This window comes from Lissotriton helveticus, chromosome 11 (genome assembly GCF_964261635.1).
Source record: "Lissotriton helveticus chromosome 11, aLisHel1.1, whole genome shotgun sequence".
NCBI classification, from domain to species: Eukaryota; Metazoa; Chordata; class Amphibia; order Caudata; family Salamandridae; genus Lissotriton; species Lissotriton helveticus.
In genome coordinates, this window is record NC_136072.1 from 593462257 (window position 1) to 593482379 (window position 20123).

The following is a 20123-nucleotide window of genomic DNA, read 5'->3' on the forward strand; positions in this document are numbered from 1 at the left end:
CAAATTTATCAAGTTTGGTAGTAGGGACAAAGGAGAGACCATGGGACAGGAGGGCTATAGATTCAGCTGGAATATTGCTCCCAGAGAGATTGAAAACTGGAATGTTATTCATCTCCTCCAGTACTGGGTGTTCCTCGTCTGTATATATCTTTGAGGACGTCCCTGGCCTTGATTGAATTGTGGCCGGTTCCTCGGTCTGTGGTTGCCTCCTCGATGCAATAAAAAATGATCCTGGCCATTAGGTCTTTCAAAGTGCTCTTGGCGTTGTTGAAAGCCCCCATTGTATTTGGGATCGTTATTGGAGCTATTATCACCATCTGAGTCGGTGGGGTCTGAAAAAGTCTGCACTCTCCTATTATTGCCTCTGGTGTTACCTGGGTTCCTACTCCCCTGATTGGAGTTTGTATAGAATTCAGGATTGAGATATGGATAGGCCTTCTCTTGTGAAAACAAGCGTACGTCCTTTCTAAGTTTTTCCATCTTCCTTTTTAGGAGATATTCGGCGAAATAATCTATCTCTAAGCTGATCTCTTCAAGCTTTTGTTTACCCATCTCCACTGAATTCTCTTTTTTGAGTTTTTCCTCTGATTCATCAATTTCTTTGGCTAATGCCGCTAGGACTTCGCGCGCCGCTTCAACGATTAACATCATGTAATCGCGCGAACACCTATTAGAAATCAGGGCCCATTTCTCAATAAAATGTCGTAATTCCACAAATAAACCAGGGATATTCCTGACTCGAAGGCCGATAGGGATAGTCCCAGCCTTAAGATAATCAAATATGAATTTCGCATGGGCCTCAGTTCGAAGGGATTTCTTTTTAAGGTTAAGTAGCTTATTCCACTCGCCTTCGATCCCTTTAGAGAGGGTGAAGTGACTATTAGCCCCTTCGGTGGTACCAATCATGCGAGGGAAGTCATCGTCCGAGAACCCGAAGGTCTTGATGCTCTCCATTTTCACACTCTGAATGAAGGACACAGTTTAGTATTACTCACGCCCTTTTTAAAAACCAGCCAACTGAATAAGTCGAACAACCACCATTCACACACCTTGCTCTCTCGATATAAATCTATCACTCATTATCACTCGACACCCAGGATTCCCAACCAGTCACACACACACACACCCCACAACACAGGGCTGGGAAATTCTGCCAATACACAAAAGGGGCCCCCTGTAAGCAATCCGGGCAGACGTCAGGGGAAAAGTACTCTACTAGAGGGAATAGCCTACCCTAATACTTTGAATAGTGGCCCAGCATGGGTCCTCAACAAGATAAATAACCCACAGCATAGAGCTCGCCTAAGGGTCAAGGAACAGTCACACGGCACACAGAAGGAATTATAGGAAAGTATAAAAAATCTTTATTTCCTTTTTTCCATATTTTTTTTTATATTTCATCAAAACAAACTTAGTGCACAGGATATAGTGTTCTGATACATAAATGAATAAAATTTAAAACATTCTAGTTATATATATATTTTCTCAACATGGTTACCCCACAACACCTCACACGTACCACATCCACTCGAAGCTTTCATTCACTCACATCCCAGCATTCAACAAAAAACAATAACACATTCCTCAACGTAATCACCAGAGTGACATAATAAGTAATAGGATCCTGGAAGATCTTTATGGCCAATTGTCAAGTTGTTAGGCACAGGTTCCAGAACACACGTAAAGCCAACGTGCGTTTCGGTGCTCAGCCTAGATGGACAGGCGCACCTTCATCAGGGCTTTCACGTCGAGGTAGAGGGGGACACAACACATGAACCAAATTAATCCGTATTCGATCTATTATTAGCAAAGAGACATAATCACATTTTTAGAAAGTACACTAAAATGCACCGTGTCAACAATTACATTTCTCTTATTAGTTTTTATACATATAGTAAGTGATAAATTAAAAATAACATCAGCTAGGGAGAACAAGGATGGTTCCTAGATAATCAATCGCTTCTGTAAGCAAGAGCAATACTAGTTCATATACAATAGATCCTCTGATTTATTAAATTCAAAAAATTCCACCCAACTATTAGGTGAGCTCAATTGCTGACGAGATAGGGTTTTTTTAATAGTCCAGTTTATGAACAAAGCATCTAATGCTAGAAGGAAATACCTGGGGTCTCAAACATTCCTTATATACTTACAGCCAGTCATTCATTCTAGTCCTTTATCATTTTAAAATTATCGAGATACTCCCGAAGGCATGGTTTAGAAAAAAGGCGAGAGGAGAAAGAGAAAGGAGAGGAGAAAGAAAGGAGAGAGATTTTAATAGACAAATCCTTTTTACCTCTTATCCTATTTAGTAACGCTAGTTTGTTTCACAATCTTAGAGGTTGAGACATCCCTCAAGGGTAATAACCGGTTACACAGACACAATCCGGTACCGCCTAGTAAAAATTAGGAAAATTTCAAAGCATGTTCTGAATAAACACAACGTTTTTTCCTCACAGGGTAATTTTAACCTAGCCAATAGAGGAACTTCTTATTAAATGCCGATACTTACCCGCGTATAAAGAGTTAAGGAGGTCACGTTTGTACAATCAAATTTTCCTTTACTTGCTTCAGACTCTGCAAGATAAGGTGAGCCTAATCAGACCTAAAAGGTTGAAAAGACATCAATCAACCTCGGGTAAGATTTATTTTAGAAAGCAAGTTTCCGAACAATACACAGGATTTCAAAAACAGCGCCTCGTTGTTCCCCCTAACTTTTCTCCCAGTATGTAATATAAGAGCGCACAATGAGCTCTCCATTCCTTCTCGGTCAATACGTAATGCGAGCAAATTATCTATAGAGGTTTTGTGTTGAAAATAAAAAATAAAGCGAACAGATAGCCAAACGTACCAACACATTGTAGGCACCTCTGCTTCTACTACTTCTATATAATAAGAATCTCTTCGCGTAAGTAAGACGAACAAAGCAGAGGGCCCGAAAATTGCCTGCATGAATATACACAGGGCAAATCACGTGGTACAAACAAAATAAATCAGAGCCGTTTATGTTTCATTACACAGAGACCTTAGGAAAAACAGCAGATTAAACAGAGCTTAATTTTCAGAAGGCGGACGTGTCAACATTAACGCATTCCCCCTTCCGAGAGTCAGTGAATCAAGGCGGGGGTAAGCCTGCCAGGCTATAATCACTCCTATAATATCGCATTCTCCCAATTCTCTCTAATCCGGCGCAACTCGCTGGGTAAAATCGGAGCAGAATTTCCGTCAGGATATAATAAGAATCTCTTTGCGTAAGTAAGATGAACAAAGCAGAGGGCCCAAAAATTGCCTGCATGAATATACACAGGGCAAATCACGTGGTACAAACAAAATAAATCAGAGCCGTTTATGTTTCATTACACAGAGACCTTAGGAACAAGTGGTTCCTGTACTCCATAGCCTAGAAGAAAAAGCTCCATCTCTAGTAGTGCTTCAGACAAGCCAAAACCTCTCTCAGGATCAGTGATTCAGTCTACTTTCTGGGGATGCTGCTGCTCCTCCTTCAGCACCCACAACACATCCTGAAAACTGTGGTGCCTATGTCGCTCCCTGGGGCACCACAAGCAAAAAGAGCATTAATTTTCGCCCTTGTGGGGCCTTATAGGGTTCTCCTAGTCCAGGAGATTGAATCATTGATTTGCTGGTTTTCTCCCCAGTTTCCATTTAGGACTTCGGCCTTGCACTGTGGTCTTTATAGTGGCTGCCTTGGTTCCACCAAGGACTTCCATGTGTTGCAGACATTTTTGTGAGCCTGACTGGGAGCCACAATGACTCTCCGCCATGAGGGGACCAGCATCTTCTGTGTGCTCCAGCTGTGTTTGCAGTGACCGATCCTTCGTCTGCATTTTCCCCTGCCCATGCTCCTTTGGGACAGAGGGGACAAGAGGTTGGTGACTGGTAAGAGGTGCTCGGCAGGCCCTTTACATTGCAGTGCCGTCCAGGGCAGGAGAGTACTGCAGGGGTAGGAAAGTCTGTGGAGACGCAAGCTCGCTCACACACACATTCCTACACCCGCCACTCTCCCACACGCCACTCTCCCACACGCCACTCTCCCACACGCCACTCTCCCACACGCCACTCTCCCACACGCCACTCTCCCACACGCCACTCTCCCACACGCCACTCTCCCACACGCCACTCTCCCACACGCCACTCGTCTCATGCAGTAATAAAGTATCATTGCACTGACTCCTAGCCTTTCTTGGTTGGTTTCATAGATCAAGATCAACGTCTACTGCTTGGTTTCTCGTTCTTTCATACAAACCAATTTTCAAGCAGGCATATCTTCGGCCAGCCAAAGTGCATCCTTGCAGGGCTTTTCCGTCCAAGCTAGGCATCCTTTCTTTTGTCGCTCCCAAGTCCAGGGATTTCACAACTGTCTCTCCCTTGTGTGGGTTTTTTAAGTAGGGGAGTAAAGGTTTAGGGATGAGGCTCCCGTGGCCAATCCTGGAATGCCCCATCATTCCTCCACTCCTGTCCCAACCCTCCCGCACAGCATTGTCCCAACCCTCCCGCACAGCATTCTGGATCAATCAAAAATGGCAATGTCCGTTTGTCTCTTGTAAAACATCCCTTGAGTCTCTGAGCTCTGCCACTTGACTCCTTCCCATCAAAACTTCAAAGATGAACTCTTCCTATGTTGACTCCATACTTCTGGGTCTCCTTATCTGTTCCAGCGGGCCTGGGCTGTAAACCCCACGGACAATGTGGCAAGCTAATAGTCGCAGATTTCGTCCCCACCCCTTTGCTTTCCAAGAACTGGGTCAACCACTATTCATTTGATCCTTCTGCTGGGAAGCAGAGAAATGAACTTGACCCAGTAGTCGGGACAAAGGTCTGAAATCTGATTATGAGCTGAACCAGGGAAATATGATAAATCTTTAGGTCACATAAAATTCGCATGTGCTAATGGGATACTGCAAATTCAAACTCTTTGCACATTTATTTACCCCAGCTTGATAGCTCACTAGATTTTGTAGGCCTAAGTAGTGCTAAACTGTACTTTAGTGCAGCTTTTGCCTATTATGCTGGTAGTACCACTATATACACACTATTTTCGGTACCAATCCCTAAAGAGTGTCTTCTGTGACAGGCTACCTGTGTTTAGAGACTGGACTGCGCATTATGGTAGTCTCTCACTTGCAGCCTGCATGCGCATGTGTTCACGTGTAACCAGCCCACTGCCCCCTACCATAGCTGCGTAGCAGCGACTTGGTCTTAAAAGGTGGACGTTGGCAGTTAACTTCCTCAGTCCAAATTCTATGATTTTTTTTTTTTTCAGAACAAATTTTATTGTGCTGTTGAAGAGTTACAGAAAACATACAGCGTCCCGAGTCCGGGGAGGCTGCGAGCATGAAGGCAAAAATCACATTATGGGACAATTCAAGCAGCTATATAAACACAAACACTAGCCCCAACGCCCTCCCCCCAGCACCCCCCTAGGTTCCCACCCGAGGTCCCCCCCACCCCACCCCCTGCACAGCGTCAAATTAGACCATACATAGAATCTAATATAGTAGATGAAGTGTGGAACCCTCCTCACTCGGGCACAATGTCCAAATGTCCTTCCCCCGGTCCATCACATGCTGGCGGCTCCAGCCAGAGCCCCCTGTACTCAGCCCAGCGTTTCCAAATTTTGTAATGTTTCTTGGGGCAACCCCGGGCCTCAAATATCGGGCGTTCCAGGCCCATCGAATAGTCCAGCCCCTTCTTCCACACACCCAACAGGGGCAAATTCTATGAATTTTAACATAGGAGCGACTTTGCTAGTGTGACTTATAGTAAAAATCAAACAGGCTATTCGAAAGCATCCAAATCCTGGTGCACTATATGAGCGGAGCCCAATTGCTACAGAACTGGAATGCTGTAACGTCTTTCTGTTTATAGGCCTTTTTAAGCCCATTGCAACCTGAAAAGGACGAGGAAGCAGGGGAGGTTTTAAGCAGAGGAGGATGGAGAGGCCGACCTGCAGTGAAAGTCATTCTTCAGATCTCGTAGGCTATTTTTAGAGCAGATGGTTACGGTAATTTAGAACAGGATGAAGAAGACTAATAAATGGGAATCCTGATTAGAGTGGATTGTAGTTTCATTCAGAGGGTGTGGAGGCCTCCTTCCTACTTGGAGGAAGAAGGCCTTGGTGGACTACATAGTGCCCTCAATGGAGGGTTGCAGAGGGGTCCTCACTAGAGAACCTACTTCAGCGGCGGTGAATGCAAAGTCTTCTTTCAGTCTATAGCTGGCGGTTTAGTGGAGGACTCATCTAGAAAAGAATGGTGGAACATGGAAAGTGTTTTCTACTGAAAAGTTGTGGACTGGAATGGGAGTTTTCAGCTTGAGTATCTGAATGATCGCTTAACCCAGGAGAATCTAGGGAAGGGCAAGTCCTTGAGAGCATGGAGAAGGATTTGGGTTCTACCTTAAACATGAGAGTCCTTCTGGAGAAGGTGGGTAAAGACCTTCTATGATAATTGGGGGTTCTCAAGAAGTCAGCAGATTTGATATTTTGGTGATATTTGGACCCACTTCTCAACTGTGATGTATAAAGCTTCTGTAGTTATTTGACAAATGCTAGATTTTCTTTTCATTCTTGTTGATCATTTTGATTATTCTTTACAATGTTTGCTTACAAAGCATTGTCAATTATGCTATGTGACTATCTTCTACGCCTTTTTGTTTTGTGCTCTTCCCACAACATATCCTTGTTTTCCTAAACCCCTTTCTTTTCTTTCAGAAAAACACCTGGTGCTCCTCCGAGATGGTAGAACTTTGATAGGATATTTGAGAAGCATCGATCAGTTTGGTATGAAACACCTTGTTATTTTTGTGAGGTTGCATTCAGTACTGTTCAGTTGTTCTTTGCCCAAGATTAATTGATAGTGGATTCAAATCTCTGCACATGAAACCACAAGTTGAAAAACGCTGCAAATGAGAAGCAGCGGAGACTGATATTCTAGAAAGAAGAGTAATAGATATTCTGACATTGAGTGAGGTAGTTCTTTGTGCCAAGGTGCTGAAATTATTCCTATCAGGAACTGGATATTGTGCAGCATTTCACAAGCTGATTTGTTTTTTAATGAAATATCTTTAGTACTCACAACTCGTATATACAAAATGTTGACATCTGACAAACCACGTAGCATTGTGGTGTAACATTATGAGGTACATATCTCTCACAACCTGTGCAGGCTTGAGGTCACATTCTTGTCAATTTGTCTGATACATCTAAAATAACTACAGTAACCATACTGCATGCAACACTCATCCCCCCACCAACCCCCCCCCCCCCCTTGTATGACAACTGCATGGATCGGTAGGAACTTACCCGCTCCCCCACATAACCCCTCCAGTCTGCACTCCGCCGTGCCTGTGTTTTAACAATATCAACAACAACGAATGGTGGATTTGCTTAATTTGATCAGCACATCCCAACATCATATTCCCCTTGTCAAAATTTGCCTGTGTTTTAACTTATTAGGTTAGCCTGTTAGCCTGTTAGCCTGTTTCTCATTGCACCCCTCTTACATCTGGATGCACAGAGTGAGTGAGTACTTATACACTTTCCTTTCTATTCCCATTGCCTATTCATGGATCTGATTTCGGGTCAAGTTTCTCCAAGTAAATGTCCCATTAATCAGGGAGTCATCACTTCCCATCCCTGAGCCACATATGTATTAACCGCCATCCCCTCCCCCGTTCATTTAGCCACTTCTTTATGCCAAAGTTCCAGAGTTGGAGCCATATTGGATTTCCACGCCATGGCTATAAGACGTTTCGCCAACACCAAGACTAAGCTCTGAAAACGTACAAGATGCTTTGTCGGCTTAGTAATTTGATGTACATCCAGTAGGCACTAAGTGTTTCCAAGGCCAGGGTAGAAACCGTCACATCTGATATGCATTGTGTAACCAATGCTCAAGAATGAGATCTTGTTGGGCAAGTCCATACCATGTGTACAAAATCTGCAACCTCTACTGAGCTTCTGGGACAAGTGATCTGTGCCCCTATGTACATTTTCCTTATTTTGTCCACGGTTAGATAAGTGTGGTGCACATAATTTAAATGGTTGAAACAGAACAGTGTATTTCTAAATGCCATTTTTTCTAAGCTCCGACAACAAACCCATAATTTCCGCAGTTTGTCCGTCTCCAGGCTACTCTCCCACCAGTCTGAGGGCCTGAGATGCCCCAGAAGGGTTCTACAATAGCGCCAGGTATAAATCTGTTATGACCTGCAGGGCTCGAAAAATCATAATGTCACTATACTTGCAAGTCTAGTAATTTTAATCTACTCGACCGAACTGTAATGTACTTGTAATGTAGTGAACTGGTCTCAAATTGTGTGATCCTAGGCAAGTATTTTGTCTTATAGAGCTGCCTTTTTCTTCATTATCACAAGAGAGCACTTTCAAATATGCAAGTTCACTATTTCTGCTGTACAAACACCCTTTATTTACTAGACTAAATGTTTGCTCCATGTACAGCAAGAATCAAGCCCATATATAGGGTACACATGATCCCTGGCTTTCCTCTTAGTTTACTAATAGCATTGTCATCTGGGCAGGAGCACTAATAATTCCCAGTTCATGTTTAAAAATGCACTTTTCATAAATATAGTACCAAAGCATGATCTGGTAGTGCACGGTCATTTACAGATAGCATATTTTCCATTGAAATGGTCACCAAACTTTCCCATTGAAATGGCCACCAAACTTTCCCTCTAACACGTAGTTTTACTGATAATAGGGCATTAACAATGTTTAGAAATTGGGTTTCAACAAACATATTTAAAATGTGCACATCAACAAGTAAAGTGTTCTAATTTGTTTTGATCCTATAAAAATATTTTTTCACCATAGAATTACAAAAATGGGTCTTCGTAACTAGTGAAATATATTTAAATGTTTGAAAAGTTCACTTCGCTATTTCAGTATTATTAGATAAAAAACTGACTTCTTAGTCTTTCATTTAACATGCTTTGCACAGTTCAATTGTCACACGGTTCACTTTACAAAATCCTCTAACTTAAGTCACAGAAAGGAAAAATAAATGTAGGAAGATAAACTGACTTTTGACTTGTCTCTGAAAGCCAGCAAATGTGACAAGATAAGATTTAAAGGCATTTGTATAGCTTTCACTTTGTGAGCTATAAAGATGCCTTTAAACCTCATCTTGTCACATTTGTTCTGCTTTCAGAGACAGAGGTCAAAAGTCAGTTTGTCTTCCTACATTTACTTTTTGTTTTGTGACTGAAGCTATATGATTTTCAATTCTTCAGAAAGGGCTAGTAGTCCCTAAAAATAGCTCATCCTGAATACATCTAGCTTGAGAGTGGATTTTTCTAGCCCTGACCTGTTTTGTTCATTTATTGATGAATCCTCCCCAACTGTCCCACAGTTTCGGGTTGATCTTTTCTGATCCCCATGTCCGCCCAACCACTCTTTTCAGGGTGGAATACAACAGGAACTGTCCCAGCTCATATACGCAGTCATCAATCTTGACAGACCACAATTTATTTTCATCGGCCAAGTCTGCCCTCACCTTTGTATGTGCTGCTGTCAATCTGTCTATTTGATATGGTGAGGTCAGTTGCTTACATCTTGATATTGCTTATAGTAGGAGGCTTTAGGCATAAGGCATCATTCTTTAGCTATGATCCAGCAGTATGTACCTACAGGCATTCCTTCAACGACTGGCAAACTAGGCTGTTCTCATCAGAACTAGGAGCACAGCATCCATGTATTGACTAACACAGATGTAGAAGGGGGATGGGAGCACACTGCCTAGCCTCCAGCACAGTGCTGGAAACTGAACTTGCAGTTTAAGTAAATAACCTCTTCAGAGAGTTAGCTGTTAACATTTATAACTTTAATGTCTGACTTGGTTATTCGTAAGTGGTTGTCCAATAAGTTGTTAAGCCTAAATGTATTTAAAACTGAATTTCTTCTGATTTAATCCGAATTTTCTCCCTCTTTCGTTCTCTTGTTTTCCTGTCTCTTCACGGTCTGCTGCTATCACTCCACCCCTTCTTCCCTTGGTGCATTCACTGGATGTCACACTTGGCTTAATTTCACTCACACAACATGCTTTTATATTTAATATTTGGTGAAAATGATTAAGCCGTTTCATGGCTCTGATGTTTGCAACACAGTCCCAGCGTTTTTTCTTTTTAGAGTGGCCGATTGCAGTGCCATTCTTTTACTAGTGTACCCGCTTCTTCACTATCTCCAAGTAAGCAGTGCTGCAATACACAACCTGTGGGATTGCTGACCCCCGGAAATGTGATTACATCACTCGGATTCATATTTGCTTTACTCTGGTTAACCTCCCAATTTCGTAATTTGTTCTTCGTCATGTCGAAAGGCACTTGGGCCTACCTCTGCATATATCTGCAATTATCTCTTGTGGATCGTGGATAAAAAGCGGCAATTTTCTTTGTCTTGATAGCTCCATGTTACGTCGTGCTGAGCTTTTTATTTTATTATGTATTTTGACTGTCAGAGGTCCGTGTGAAGCGCATAGCTAACTTTTCCGGCACTGTGCCTCTTTATACAGTGTATAATACATCTCTGGCATCTGACTTTCAGATGCCTCCATTTAGAACATTAAGAATCAACTCTCCCCCCCCCCTTTTATTTAGTACGCTCTCAATATTACCGTGCCATACCCTCCACAATACTTAATAATAATTTCATTAAATGCCATAGGGAACAATATAGCTTGTCCTCCCTTTATTTCTTTTGTTTATGCCCTCCAGTCAGATCACATTTCTCCTAAATGAGCTCAGTGCTTTGAAGCATCAGAGGTGACCGTTGATGCTTTTTTAAAACTCGTCTTAATCCGTATCGGTCATGTAATCTGAGAAATTATGTAGTGTACTTGAATGTTGTCAGAATTTTCTTCAAAGCACAGAATTCAGACAACGAATAAGGTGTAGGATGTCGAATAGTAAGCTAGGGTCCTTGAAAGTACTGGTCTGATATACTGACTATTCTTCTTAGGATGTTAGTTTTCCTACTTTCTTACATGTGTGGTTTGTTTTTGCTTTCTTTGTGAACTCTGACAAAAGTATTTCATTTGGCTCCCAGAAGATGGCGCTAAATATCCTTAAATGCCTGTTGTGAGTGCGATCGTGTATTTTTTTCTGTAGAGCTTTCTTTCTAATATGTGTCCCCTTGCAGCACTATTAAGAGTTGATAATTAATATTCATTATTTGGAGCAAGAGAGAGTGGCTGATAATTTTGATAACAAATGAACGTTTTCTTGATTTAATTTTTCGAGGGTTAGGAGTACAGACCGGACTATAGGAAAGCTTGAATTGTGCAAAGCAGTTACCACAGCATAGAGTATTGACCAGAAGATTACAGGAAGATGAGAAGTATTACAGTCCACGTGGTGTTATTCAGCCTGTAAATGCCCGCCCCTTCTCCCACCACCACAAACAACCAGGGCTGCTATAGATGGTGTTTTTTGTACTCTTTACGGGGTCTGCTTGTTGATGTGGATCATAAGTTATTGAAAAACCAGAGGAGAACACCCCTTCCTGTTCTTTTATTGCAGACCAATATAGGCCCGTGGTTGGTGTTAAGTCAGTGTAAGTTAGGGAGACCAACTGGCACGTGTGGACTGTGAGTGTATACATTCAGGACAGGAGGTCAAAATTCAGGACAAAACTACGAGACAGAAGGTGAGTTTTACAGACACATCAGAGGAGGTAGCGCAATAGTATATAAGTAAGCCAATCCATATCCAAACATATTCAACCATTTGCAAATCTATCCATGTATCCTTCCATCTATCATTTCACTCATTCATCCCTCCATCCACCCTTTCACTCACCCATCCGTACTCTCATCCATCCACTGTTACACCCACCCAGCCATCCACTGTACCACCCATCCGTCCACACATCCATCCAGCCAATTACCCTTTCAGCCATCCTTTCACTTACTAATCCATCCACCCAGTCACTCATCCTTCCGACCCATTCACCCTTTCAGTCATCCATCCATTCTCCCTTTCTCTCTCTCCATCGACCCTTTCACTTAGCCTTCCTTCCATCCACTCATCCATTCACTCACCCACTCAAGACTCCATCCAATGTTATAAAAGAAGCTAGGCGCCCCACCACTAGAGCATGCTATGCAGCCAAATGGAACATGTTTGTTGTGTATTGCACAAAGAACAACATTAACCCATTAGATGTTTCCATACAAAACATTATATGCTACCTGCTCCATCTACAAAGATGTAATTTAGCGTACTCCTCAATCAGGTTACATCTTGCTGCTATAGCAGCCTATCTTCAAAACAGACAACATTTGTCATTATTTAGAGTACCTACCATCAAAGCGTTTATGGAAGAACTCAAAAGAATAATTCCTCCCAGAATACCACCATCCCCGGTGTGGAATTTAGATATTGTTCTCACTAGACTTATGGGTCCTCCATTTGAACCATTACATAAGTGTGAGTTACAGTTCCTTACATGGAGAGTTGCTTTTTTAGTTGCTATTACCTCACTCAGAAGAGTAAGTGAGATCCAGGCTGTTGGACAGGCCGCATGTTCGAGCTGTACCCCCTCCCCGCAATGGGACCAGGACCCTGGCTCTCCCTGCATCCCCAGCCAGAGTCCACCAACGACCACCCGAAGTACCCTGCAATCCCTCCACTACAAGACACCAGCTCCGGACCCAGCTGGCCCGGGTCACCATCTACCCCACGACATCGACCCGGCCGCCATCTTGGGGCACTGCAGCACGAGGCCGCGTGGCCTCAACTCGACCCTCACCCTGGGCCCGGCCGGGCCCGACATCGAGGCACCAACCTCCCCCCAGGAGGCAGAGTGACCACTTGGCGAGTCAATGGGAGAAGGAATCGTCAACGGCTCTCCTCCGCCAGGTGTCGATCACCCCAGGCCGCCTGGGCGCTGGCTCCACCCCCCTGCTGGGTGTCTGGACTCCCTCATCCCGGACCTCCCGGCCCCCAGGCGCGAGGGTCCGGACATCAAAGGGGACCAGACCTATAACTGGGGCAGGACCAGACCAGGAGGGCAGTTGTATCCTGGAGTCGAGAGACCCGAGAAGAACTCATCCATCGTCTTGGCCTGCTGGCGCTGCCGCGGCCCTCTGCCTCGTGAAACCATCGTCTTGGCCTGCTGGCGCTGCCGCGGCCCCCCTGCCTCGTGAAACCATCGTCTTGGCCTGCTGGCGCTGCCGCGGCCCTCTGCCTCGTGAAACCATCGTCTTGGCCTGCTGGCGCTGCCGCGGCCCTCTGCCTCGTGAAACCATCTTGGCCTGCTGGCGCTGCCGCGGCCCTCTGCCTCGTGAAACCATCGACTTGGCCTGCTGGCGCTGCCGCGGCCCTCTGCTTTATGAGACTATCACCTTGGCCTGCTGGCGTTGCCGCGGCCCGATCCACAGACCCTCCAGCTCGAGGATTGTGAGCTCGCCTTTTACCACCACCTGTACCGATCCGGTACTAAGACTGTCCCGCTACCCCCTTTCCCTACAGAGACTAGAAGTGAGAGGACCCCCGGGTCCAAGTTATCCTGTATCGCTGATATCCTTGCCTTAAGAACCTTATATAAAGCCTTGAACTCGACTTGGTGTGGTGCCTGTTTGTGGGGAGGGAGGGTACTTGTCTGTACGATCGCCGGAGACGGTCCCCCTCGGGGATCTCTCCCTCGGTATCCGGCCGACCCTCAGGGTCCCCGTCTAACATTGGTGGCCAGCGACGGGATCCGAACCTACGCATAATCGTACAGAAAGTCACTCGCCCCACCACACACAACAACCATGTCAATAGAGAGCGGAACAACGGACAAATTTCAGATGGAAAAATTGGAAGACTACAACCACCGGGAACTGAAGCAATATTGCATAGAACTTGGACTTCCAACCACAGGTCTTAGCACAAAGGAAGACTTCAAACGAGCCCTAGAAGCTTGGGCAGAAACGGGTACGGCCGTACCCCGAACACAAACGACCGAAACGAGCCCCGCACCAACTAAAGAAAGAACGGATCTCTCCCTGGAAGAGATCCGAGAAAGAGAAAAAACCAGACTCCACGAATTAGAACTTGCCCGACTTCGCTTGGATGGGGAACTCAAGTTGGCAGAACAAAAAATAACCCTGGAACACTTACGACTCAGGGAAGAGCGGGAAGACAAGCAAAGACAGAGGGAGCTAGAGGAAAAGAGACTAGAATACGAACATGAGCGCAATCTCAAAGCACTGGAGATTCAGAAACAGAATAAAGACCTCGGGCTCCCCGAACGACCGACCCCGTCTGCCTCGACCGAACCCAAGGTTCACATCCCCAAAGATGTCATCCGGGAATACCACAAGAACGATGATATCCAGCAGTGGTTTAAAGCCTATGAGGTGGCAATGACCTCCCACCGGATTCCCCGAAGCGATTGGGGAGCCGGATTATGGGGGAGGTTTGTCAACGAAGGGCGGGACGCCCTGCTGCAACTCCCGGACCAGCTGATGACCTCCTACGACCACATGAAGGCCGCCCTCCTCACTCGATACGGGCTCACACCTGAGATGTACCGCCAACGGTTCCGCGACTGCAAACGGATTCCGGGTACAACTTGGGTGGAGTACGTGAACTTTTTTAGCCGAGCCTTCGAGGGGTGGATCAAGGGCAACAAAGTAACCACCTACGACCAACTCTTTGACCTTATCGTATGGGAACACCTGTCGAACAACTGCTTCGTGGAGCTCCGGCAACACCTCCTGGACAGCAAGCTAACCGACCCTCGACAACTCGCCGCCGAAGCCGACCGGTGGGAAAGCACCCGAGTTGGCCGGAGCGCACCCAGCGAAGTATCCAGATCGTATCGCCCCCGAGGGGGAGGAGGAAGTCAGGGTCGGGGGAGAGACCCCGGCCCCTCGTCACCCCCCAGAAACCCCTCGACCCCGGTTGGCCGGGGAAGCCCTGCCGTCCGGGCCGGTTTCCGGGCCAACATTACGTGCCACAGGTGCCAGCGACCCGGCCACTACGCCAGTGATCCCAACTGCCCAAAGAATCCGAACACTACTCCCCGCCAAGTTGCAGCGGCGGCCCTAGGGGAAGAAATAATCCCGGAAGACCAAGAGGAGTACGAGACCGATCCCTCTGAATGGGCACCCGCCGCCATGGCACTGGTCTGCTTAGGGGAGAGAGACATGATTCCGCGGGCCCCCCTTCCCGCCAACACACAGAAGTACGGTCAATGGGTCAACATCAATGGCCGCCGGGCGGAAGCCCTCCGCGACACCGGGGCCAGTGTAACGGCGGTCCGACGCCACCTCGTCACTCCAGACCAAATCTTGCCGAACATTCTTTGCCCTGTTCGATCAGCCGACAACTCCGAAAGCCTATGCCACATGGCCTGCGTCCCCTTCGAGTGGGGAGGAGTAACAGGGATGTTAAAAGTAACTGTCCGCGATGATGCCCCCGTGGACTGCCTCCTAGGAAACGACCTTGAAAGCTCTCCCTGGGCAGCTGTCGAACGGAGGGAGCACCTGGGGATGCTTGGCCTCCCCGAATGGGTCTGCGTCACGACCCGGTCCATGACCGCCCGCGCGGTCCCCAGCCCAGAAGAGCCCGAGTGGCCAGAACCTCCTCCCGCGCTCATCCCAGAGGAGGCCGCCCCAGAAGCCATTCCCTTGACCCAAACCGAAGAAGGACCCGACCAGCTTCGGGACGTCCCTGACCTGGCACAATGGCGGCAGGAGGGAGGCCCCACGCAGGAACAATTCCGGGCCGAGCAACAAACCTGTCCTTCTCTCGAAGGACTCCGGCAGCAAGCCCTGGCCCAGAGCACCGGGGATACCTCGGGGGCCCACTGGATCTACTGGGACCAAGACCTGCTCTACAGCGAGCAGAAAATTGCAGAACTAGGGGCCAGTCGGGTGCTGGTGGTGCCCCTTCGCTTCCGAGACTTCCTCCTGAACTTAGCCCACGATGTCCCCCTTGCCGGACACCTGGGGCAGGATAAAACCTACGACCGCCTGGTGACCCATTTTTTCTGGCCCCACATGCGGAAGGATGTCACCAACCACTGCAAGGCCTGCCCCACCTGCCAGGCCAGCGGAAAAAGTGGCCGAAAAATCAAAGCACCATTACAACCCTTTCCTGTCGTCACCACCCCGTTTGAACGAGTGGGAATAGACATTGTGGGGCCCCTCGACCCTCGAACAGCCCAAGGACACCGGTTCATCCTGGTCCTGGTAGACCACGCCACCCGCTATCCCGAGGCCATCCCTCTTCGGACTGTGACGGCCCCCGTGGTGGGCCGGGCCCTGATGGGGATCTTCTCCCGGGTGGGGTTCCCCCGGGAGGTCGTCGGTGACAGGGGCACGAACTTTATCTCCAGATATATGAAGTCCCTCTGGCAGCAATGCGGGGTCACCTACAAATTCACGACCCCCTATCACCCGCAAGGAAACGGACTGGTCGAGAGATTCAACCGCACCCTCAAGGGGATGATTATGGGTCTAGAAGAACCCCTTCGACGCCAGTGGGACGTACTGCTGCCATGCCTCCTGTTTGCCTATCGGGAGGTCCCGCAGAAGTCCCTCGGCTTCAGCCCCTTTGAACTACTGTACGGACACCCCGTCCGGGGCCCCCTCAGCCTAGTCAAGGAAGGTTGGGAGCAGCCTCCCCAGAAAACTCCCCCGGACATCTACCGGTATCTCCTGGCTCTCCGCAACCAGACCCGGCGGTTCCGAGACACCGCCAAAGCCAACCTCGAGGCCAGTCAGGAGGACATGAAGAGGTGGTACGATCAGCACACGTCCTCCATTGAGTTCGAACCTGGACAACAGGTCTGGGTGATGTCCCCGGTTGAGCCCTGTGCCCTCCAAGACAGATGGTCCGGGCCCTTCAAGGTAATCGAACGCAAGGGGCCCGTCACCTATTTAATCGACATGGAGACTGCCCGGAACCCCCTACGGGTCCTCCATGCCAACAGGCTCAAACCCCATTTTGTGCGATCCGAACTCAGCCTCCTAATGGCTACCGATACTGGGACAGAAGAAGACTCCGAACCCCTTCCGGACTTACTGAGGGCCTTCGAGCAGGATGGCTCAGTGGAAGGGGTCCAGCTCTCCGAGGCCCTGTCCCCGGAGCAACGCCAAGACTGCCAAACGCTCCTGAGGCAGTTCGCCTCCCTGTTCTCCCTCACCCCCGGAGTCACCCCCTGGTGCCTCCACGATGTGGACACCGGGGACAGCCCTCCTATTCGACACCGAGCATACCGCGTACCAGACCGGGTACGAGCCTGCATCCAGACCGAGGTGTCCAAGATGCTGACCCTAGGAGTGATCGAACCCTCAGACAGTCCCTGGGCGAGCCCAGTCGTCCTGGTTCCCAAGGCAGCTGCCCCGGGCGTTGCCCCTGAGCTCCGGTTCTGCGTGGACTATCGAGGGCTGAATGCAGTTACCCGGACCGACGCTCATCCCATCCCCCGGGCAGACGAGCTAATTGACCGGATGGGGGCCGCCCGCTACCTGAGCATCTTCGACTTAACAGCGGGCTACTGGCAGATCGGCCTCACCCCTAGGGCCCAAGAACGATCCGCCTTCTCTACCCCAGACGGGCACTACCACTTTAAAGTCATGCCCTTCGGCATGAAAAACGCCCCGGCAACGTTCCAACGGCTGGTAAACCAGGTACTGGCGGGCCTGGAAGACTTCAGCGCCGCCTACCTGGACGACATTGCTGTGTACAGCCACCAGTGGACCGACCACCTCCGCCACCTGCGGGAGGTTCTACTCGCCCTCCAGCAAGCCGGGCTCACCATCAAGGCCAGCAAGTGCCAAGTTGGCCAAGGGTCCGTGACCTACCTGGGACACCAAGTGGGAAGCGGGCTGGTGGCCCCTCTCCAACTCAAGATTGCTGCCATCCAGGCCTGGCAACCCCCTACGAGCCAAACGGAGGTCCGGGCCTTCCTGGGGCTCACCGGATACTACCGGCGGTTCGTGAAGGACTATGGCAGCATCGTGGGGCCCCTCACAGAGCTCACCTCCAAAAAGAGCCCCAAAACCGTCAACTGGACCCCGGGCTGCCAATCAGCCTTCGAGAAGCTAAAGACCGCCATGTGCACGGCCCCCGTGCTCCAGGCTCCCGACTACAGCCGGGAATTCATTGTGCAGACGGACGCCTCCGATCATGGTGTGGGGGCCGTCCTCTCCCAACTCAACGCCGAAGGGGTCGACCATCCGGTGGTCTTCATCAGCAGACGCCTCTTGCCCCGAGAACAGCGCTGGAGCACCATTGAGAGGGAGGCCTTCGCCGTAGTCTGGGCACTCAAGAAGCTCCGGCCATACCTCTTCGGCACCCACTTCCGGGTGCAAACAGACCACCGACCCCTGCAATGGCTGATGCAAATGCGGGGGGAGAACCCGAAGCTGTTGCGCTGGTCCATCTCCCTGCAGGGGATGGACTTCACGGTGGAACATCGTCCAGGCCAGGGCCACGCCAACGCCGACGGCCTGTCACGCTTTTTCCGCCTCAGCGAGGAGAGTCCCCAGGAAGATGGCTGACTCTCCCCGCCTTCAGCTGGGGGGGACGCATGTTGGACAGGCCGCATGTTCGAGCTGTACCCCCTCCCCGCAATGGGACCAGGACCCTGGCTCTCCCTGCATCCCCAGCCAGAGTCCACCAACGACCACCCGAAGTACCCTGCAATCCCTCCACTACAAGACACCAGCTCCGGACCCAGCTGGCCCGGGTCACCATCTACCCCACGACATCGACCCGGCCGCCATCTTGGGGCACTGCAGCACGAGGCCGCGTGGCCTCAACTCGACCCTCACCCTGGGCCCGGCCGGGCCCGACATCGAGGCACCAACCTCCCCCCAGGAGGCAGAGTGACCACTTGGCGAGTCAATGGGAGAAGGAATCGTCAACGGCTCTCCTCCGCCAGGTGTCGATCACCCCAGGCCGCCTGGGCGCTGGCTCCACCCCCCTGCTGGGTGTCTGGACTCCCTCATCCCGGACCTCCCGGCCCCCAGGCGCGAGGGTCCGGACATCAAAGGGGACCAGACCTATAACTGGGGCAGGACCAGACCAGGAGGGCAGTTGTATCCTGGAGTCGAGAGACCCGAGAAGAACTCATCCATCGTCTTGGCCTGCTGGCGCTGCCGCGGCCCTCTGCCTCGTGAAACCATCGTCTTGGCCTGCTGGCGCTGCCGCGGCCCCCCTGCCTCGTGAAACCATCGTCTTGGCCTGCTGGCGCTGCCGCGGCCCTCTGCCTCGTGAAACCATCGTCTTGGCCTGCTGGCGCTGCCGCGGCCCTCTGCCTCGTGAAACCATCTTGGCCTGCTGGCGCTGCCGCGGCCCTCTGCCTCGTGAAACCATCGACTTGGCCTGCTGGCGCTGCCGCGGCCCTCTGCTTTATGAGACTATCACCTTGGCCTGCTGGCGTTGCCGCGGCCCGATCCACAGACCCTCCAGCTCGAGGATTGTGAGCTCGCCTTTTACCACCACCTGTACCGATCCGGTACTAAGACTGTCCCGCTACCCCCTTTCCCTACAGAGACTAGAAGTGAGAGGACCCCCGGGTCCAAGTTATCCTGTATCGCTGATATCCTTGCCTTAAGAACCTTATATAAAGCCTTGAACTCGACTTGGTGTGGTGCCTGTTTGTGGGGAGGGAGGGTACTTGTCTGTACGATCGCCGGAGACGGTCCCCCTCGGGGATCTCTCCCTCGGTATCCGGCCGACCCTCAGGGTCCCCGTCTAACACAGGCATTAACAATTCAAGAACCATTTATACAGCTCCATCAGAACAAAGTGGTTCTTAAGACAAACCCGAAATTCCTTCCAAAAGTCATTTCACCGTTCCATCTCAACCATTCTATTGAGTTGCCTGTATTCTTTTCCCAACCACAAATGGTTGCGGAAAGAGCTCTACATACATTAGATGTAAAAAGAGTGCAACTATACAACATTGATAGGAAAAAAAGTTTCATAAAACAAAACAATTGTTTGTGTCTTTTTTCTCCTCCACACAAAGGTAATCCCATTTCAAAATCAGGCATTGCAAGGTGGAGTGTTAAGTGCATTCAAATCTGTTACCAAAAAGCAAAATACACTCTATCCATTCCCCCTAGGGCTCATTCCACCCG

General features: G+C 49.1%; 1 protein-coding gene across 1 annotated transcript in view; it reads left to right on the plus strand.

The window, feature by feature from the left end:
* LSM1 (LSM1 homolog, mRNA degradation associated) overlaps positions 1-20123 on the plus strand; it is a 225449-nt gene that overhangs the window by 43789 nt on the left and 161537 nt on the right. Inside the window, exon 2 of the mRNA XM_078666386.1 lies at positions 6731-6799. Within this exon, the coding sequence (XP_078522512.1) occupies positions 6731-6799 (69 nt within the window). The remainder of the gene's footprint in view (positions 1-6730; positions 6800-20123) is intronic.